The 6,041-nt window shown below is 65.8% G+C and overlaps 1 protein-coding gene across 1 annotated transcript; it reads right to left on the bottom strand.

The window, feature by feature from the left end:
* Positions 1 to 274: 274 nt before the first annotated feature.
* Positions 275 to 1,120, bottom strand: MNEG_9462 (hypothetical protein; the record flags this gene model as incomplete). The annotated part of the gene is made up of 1 exon (XM_014042065.1): positions 275 to 1,120. One exon carries the CDS (start codon positions 1,118 to 1,120, stop codon positions 275 to 277), a length of 846 nt encoding a protein of 281 aa, XP_013897519.1.
* Positions 1,121 to 6,041: the final 4,921 nt, after the last annotated feature.

Below are 6,041 nucleotides of genomic sequence, written 5' to 3'. Positions count from 1 at the left end.
CTTCAAGGCCCCCCTGGCCGCGCACATCGCGGCACGGCAAGGTTTGCCAGCGCCCCGGCGCGCGCCTGCGGGCCCAAAAGCGCCGCCACCTCGGCCGCGTTGCCGAGGGCGAACCACTCGCGTGCGCCCGCCGGTCGTCGTCAGACTTGATGCTGGTGGAAGCTGCCGCCCCGCCGGCCGACGGCGCTGCTGACATCACGGCGCCGTCAGCGGCGCCGTCTCCCGTGCCGCCACCGCCACTTGCGCCGTGGAAGAGCTGCGGGCGCGCGTGCAGCTACTCCGCAGCTTCCTCCGGCCGCCCCACCACGCGGTGTGCCTCGGCCGCGTAGCAGGAGCCGAGGCAGTGCTGCTGCGCGCTGAGGCTGCTGCACGCCAGCAGCTGCCGGGCAGCTGCCAGGGTCGAGACAGGGTCGTCCCTGAGCAAGTGGACAAAGGAAAGGTTGGCGTAGATGGCTTGCCCGGCCGCCTCTAGCTCTGCAGGCGCGCAATCGGACAGCACCCGCGGCCCGCCAGCGGCCGCCGCCGCGGCGGCGCCCGGACTGCCACTGGCGCCAAAATGATCGCCGCTCGAGCGGCGCCCGCCCGCGCCGGGCGAGCCGTCGCCGTAGCCCCCGCCGCCTGCGCCGTTGGGGGGCAGCGGGCCGCCGCCGCCGAGCGTGGCCGCGGCCGCGGCGGCAGAGGCGGCCTCCTCGACCTCCTTGGCGGCTTCTGCTGTCAGGTCCTGCAGCAAAGCTGCCGCCGTCTGCAGCTGCAGCAGCGCGGCGCCCAAAGGGCCCTCGGACCATGCCGCCGCGCCACCGCCGCCGCCGCCGGCACGGGCACCCTCCATGCTCAAGGCGTGCCCCGACGGCAGCAGCAGCCGGCGGCGCGGCCCTGACCCAACGACGCCCCCCAACAGCGGGTGCCCGTAGGCGCCCTCCGGCGCCGCCGCCCACGCCGCCGCCGCAGCCCTGCCACCGCCGCCGCCGGCGGCGCCGCCCTCGCCCCGCCGCTGCCTGTCCGGCCGCGTCTCTGCTTCGGCCGCGGCCTCGTCCCCGCCAGCCTCGTCTTGCGCAGCCAGCCGCCTGGCGCGCGCGCGCTCTGCACCCTGCAAGTGCAGCCTGATGCTCGCCTCCGCCATGCGCAGCCACATCAGCGGCTGCACATAGTACCGCTGGCCTGCTGCATCGGAGCACTCGAGGGCCGCCTGCCAGTTGCCAGCATCAGGTGCTGCAGTCCTAAGTTGTACTGCAGGGTATGACTGTGGTCCGGCCACAGCCAGGCAAACTGCCGCCGCCGCTGCCACTGCTGCTGCTGCTGCTGCTGCTGCTGCTGCTGCTGCTGCCGTTGCTGCTGCCGCTGACGCGATGGTTCCCGGGCGTGGCCCGGCAGCGGCGGCGGCGGCGGCGCAGAGCCGCACAGGGGGCGGTGCAGCCGGCCGGCACTGCGGCTTCGACAGCGCTTTTGACAGGTACAGCGCCGCCACCTGGTGCGTGCCAAACTGGTGATGGAGCACCCCCAAATGGCAGAGCAGCGGCACCCACGCCGCCGGCTGCCAGAGCGCGCCGCTCCCTCCCCCCCGTCCCCGCCGCCGCCGGCGCGCCTGCAGTGGCCCCAGCGTGCGGAGGGCCTTCCGCGGGCGCCCCCGGGCCGCGTCCAGCTGCGCCTCGAGCATGACCGCCGCCTCGCAGCGCGGCGGCAGCGAGAGCAGCGGCTTGACGTCCCGTTCAGGAACCAGCCCGCGGGCTGCTAGCCCGCGTTGTCCCTTTGACTGTGGCAGCGCATGGCAGCCTCCACGATGTCGCGCGCGTGCCGCAGCTGCTCGGCGTCGCTGGTCACAGCAGCACCGCCCTTGCCAGCAAAGACCCCGCCCAGGAAGCCGACAAGGGAGCGCCACTCGCTCGTCATGTCCATTGATGAGGGACCGGAACGACATGAGGTCTGGCGGGCACACACTCTCGTCGCCGGTAGACAGCGCATCGCCAAAGGCAGCCCACTGCTGGCCCCATGCTTTGGCATGGCCATCAAAAGCTTCCCGGAGGCCGTGCTGTGCCTGAGGTGCTGGTATTGTAATGTGGGGCCAATGCTGGACAAGAGTGCGCGTGTATGTACCAGCATGTGTGCGTTCTTGTGCGTGTACAGGTGTGCGTGCGCGCGTGCGTGCGTGCGTGCGTGCGTGTGTGTGTGTGTGTGTGTGTGTGTGTGTGTGTGTGTGTGTGTGTGTGTGTGTGTGTGTGTGTGTGTGTTTGTGTGTGTGCGCGCGTGCCTGCGCGCCCCCTGACACACACATGATGAATACAATGCAAGTGGGGCAAGCCTGACAAGGTTGAGGGCAGCCGTAAGGCAGCCATCAGCTTCGGCTCCTGTGCTCACCAGGTCAATGTTATGAGTCGCCTGTTCCTCCGTCACCACACGCGAAAGCAGCAGCGCGGCAGCCCACTTCATGCACGGTCGCCACGCCGTGACCTGCGCCTGCCCGCCGCCCAGCTCAATTGCGTGCACTTGCCAGGCGTGGGCGAGGACCTCATTGGCTGCGGACAGAAGCGCTTTCTGCGCCTCAGGAGGCCGTGGCTGTCGATTGCCCGCGCCCATCGCCGCCTCGCCGCCCCTGGCCTGAAAAGGCCCCTGACCCAGCAGCGCTGCAAAACCCCTCCCGGCGTGGGGCCCGAACAACATGGCGACGACGCCGTCTGCGGTGGCACATGTGAGCGCGGGCTCGCGGAAGATCCTGGTGTGCCATCTGGTAGGGCCTTTACGTTGCAGTGGCAGGAAGAAATGGGACGTACGAGGCAGTGCACGTGTGGATCAATGACATGGCTGTGAACTGGAGCATGTGTCAGGAGCACACAGTCACAGAGAGATGCACGCGTCAAGGGAGTCAGTGATTGAATCATGCCCCATGCGTCTGCCCGACGCGTCAAAGTCTCAGCTGGCAATACTTATCATGACATTTGGGAGTTCAGTGGTGGCAGAAATCCGCCTGTGTACCTGCGCCGGTGCGCCGCCACGCTTGGGTGCACACCAGTTTTTCAGACCAACTTGGTCCCAACCAAGTTGGTGCAGGCCTTGAAGGAGGGATCCAACCGGCCCGCTTGGCATCAAATTGTCATCCTTCGATTAACTTCAGGAATTTTGGGGCTCGTAACCCGCAATCATTTGAGCGATCCGACAGTTTGCCAACAGGTTTGCCGCGACGACAAGTCCGTAAGGCGACGCCGAACGAGCGATACCGCTTAAGCTACACGCTTATATCGATGACATCGAAAATGTGTGTGAAGGCAATTCTTGCCGCCGCCAACAGTCGCGCGCACTGCAGTGCAGTGCAGGGGTGTGCCGAACAACCGCCGACGTCCGACACCCACGGTAGTGTGTCAGCGACCCTAGCAACGTGCCCAAAGCCGCTTGTGGCGGTCACAGCGTGGTCATGTGATCCCATGATGGATATATTCCCAATCATTGTGCTTGTTCCAACGTTTCAACAGCGCTGTGCATTTGGGGCTGCATCCCTCTCTCTTGATGCAAGCCGTGCGCCTGGGCACATGTCTCCCTTCAGTGCTTCTACAGCAGTCAAGCCAGACTACAAAACTATGCCCTGTTCATTCGGCCGCACGAGTTAAGTTGCGCCCTGCTGGATGATCAACCTTAGGCTAAGGAATTTTGACTGTTTTGACGACTGCGATGAGCGTTGCACGTCCAGATCTCTAGAGCACACAATGCAGCAATGTCTGGCGTGCGATTGAAGGCAGCACCTGCCTTGTGCCCATAAAACCTAGCCCCTTTGGAGACATTGGCATGCTTGGTGACATGAGGGGCGGCAGAGGCAGCACCGTGCTGGACAGCAGCTGGCGCGGTTGTGCAGGCACAGGGAGGGTGGCTGCTGGTCGGTTGTGGGTTCAGACGCAAAGGCGTGGTTCACATTGCGCGGCAACTTGGATTATCTGGCCGTCTAGAACGTGACCTGCTCCCCCTGTGCACAAATTTTGCCTCATATCGGTTGTGCCCAAACCTCTAGCTGCTGTGCAGCAGGTCTGCAGGTGGGGGCTTGAACAAGTGTGCGGAGGTCTACGATTTGATCAGCAGCAGACTTGGGCGAGTCCGTGGCGATCACGCTTGTTTCGTCAAATTACAGCTCCTTGTATTGTCGCTCACAGACTGGAGCTCTGGGCTCCATCGCAGCTGGTACCATCGTTGACTGCCTCGCTGTATACGTGTGATCGTGTATATCCATTGACATACGATTTGCTTGACCCTTCATAGCATATTGGTGGCCTATCACGATCACAGCAGGTGGTTGAAGCAGGGAGACACCGGAGGACGCGGGGTGGATTTGCGGAGCGGTCAGCCTCACCGGCAACAGTCTATTCAAATGAGACCAGCGCATGCACATGCTTTGAAACTCGCCCACTATTGCGCAGGCGTTCAACCTGCGGCCAGCATTTGCGCATTGCGCACTTGCGCACAACCCACCCGCCGCACGGCCCCTGGTGTCATGACCTGGCTGGCGGCGCGTGCGGCACTGCTGCTAGCACTATGTGCGGCAGCGGCAGCTCAAGATACCCATTTTGGTGAGCGTCTGGGGCGATCACTGGAGAGCGTGTCCTGTGTAGCGTCGCTGTTCAGTGTTCACACGCGAAAAGCGGCCTTTGAGGATGCAGGTTTGAAGGGTGGGCTGTGTCAGACGCAGCAGCTGCGATGACCGCATCCACACACGCGCCCGGCTCGCCCGTCAGGCAAGCTGCAGGTGGTGGCGGTGCACGGACGCAGCCTGCGCCAGGTCAGCAGCGCGGACGGCGGCGACGGCGGCAGCGGCGGAGGCGGCAGCAGCAGCAAGCGGCTGGAGGCGCACGAGCACCACCTCAATCTCCAGAGCCGCACTGGCGAGCTGCGGCGGCTGCTGTTCCCCGTGGGATTCAGCCACGGGGAGGAGGCCAAGGTGAGGGAGTGCGCCCCGTGGCACACGCGAACCGCAGGCTTTGGCGGATCTCGGGCGCAAGAAGAGGTCGATGTGGCCCGCACTGACTGCGCGGCTGCCGCGGTCCGGCCAGCCCCTGTACGTGGAGAAACCCAGGCGTCGTTGACGCAGCAGCAGGCGACAGCAAGAGCGCCCCCCTCTCCTGCGAACCACGCCCACGCCGCCCTCACTCCCCCTGCCCCCGCCGCTCCCTGGACCTTGCAACCTTGGACCTTGCAGCTGCCGCGGTCTGGGGCGCATATAATGGTGAAGTCGCAGGCAATGGCCGCGTGCACCAAGGAGCAGCAGCGGGCCGGGACGATCTGCGTCGGCGCCATGATGACACACGAAGGTGAGCGGCAGCGGGGGCTGGGTTGCTGGGGTGGCTCGAGACACGAGGGCGCCTCCGTTCCACAGCCGCCCCCTCAACCTTGCCGTGTCGTTGGGGGTGCGGCAACAGGGGGGCGCCTCGCCGGGGCAGCTCGCAGCCGCCGCCGCCGGGCCGTCTCCGCGCGGCGCGCCCTCCGCGTGGCTGGCTGCGCTGCCATATGAAGCGTCTTGGAGATTCCGGCTGCCCCGGTGCAAGCACCCCTGCCGTATACACTCCCCCCCCCTTACCCTCCCACCCCTGTGACCGCTCGCTCGCTCTTCGAGCCGTCCCCCCCTCACACACACTCCACATCCACACCGCACACACATCCACACACCACAAACACACGCATCACACACACACACACCCCAAACATACACACACACTGCACGCGCCGCACGCAGCCGGCCTCAAAGATGTGTACGCGCGCGGCCAGCAGCGCGGCACCGTGCACATGAAGGCGTTAGTCATCCAGCTGGACATCTGTGGCTGGGGCATCGCACAGAAGGACTGGGACGTGAGTGACTTGAGGGGGGGGGGATTCGGGACCCTGGGGGGTACTGCGGAGGGTTACTCCGGGGGGGCGGAGGTACTGGGCGCGGCTTCCATGTGGGGTGCTGGGTGCAGGGGTTGGGGTATTGGAGAGGGGGCGACCTGCGACGGGAGACTCGTGGGTGCGGCAACGGGTGGAAAGGGCAGTGGGCAAGGAGGTTTGGAGGCGAGGCGGCTCGTGGGGCCGGG

The sequence above is a fragment of the Monoraphidium neglectum genome, assembly GCF_000611645.1.
Source record: "Monoraphidium neglectum strain SAG 48.87 unplaced genomic scaffold scaffold01946, whole genome shotgun sequence".
Taxonomy (NCBI): domain Eukaryota; kingdom Viridiplantae; phylum Chlorophyta; class Chlorophyceae; order Sphaeropleales; family Selenastraceae; genus Monoraphidium; species Monoraphidium neglectum.
Note: the sequence above shows the minus strand (reverse complement) of the source record. Positions and strands in the feature narration are given on the sequence as shown.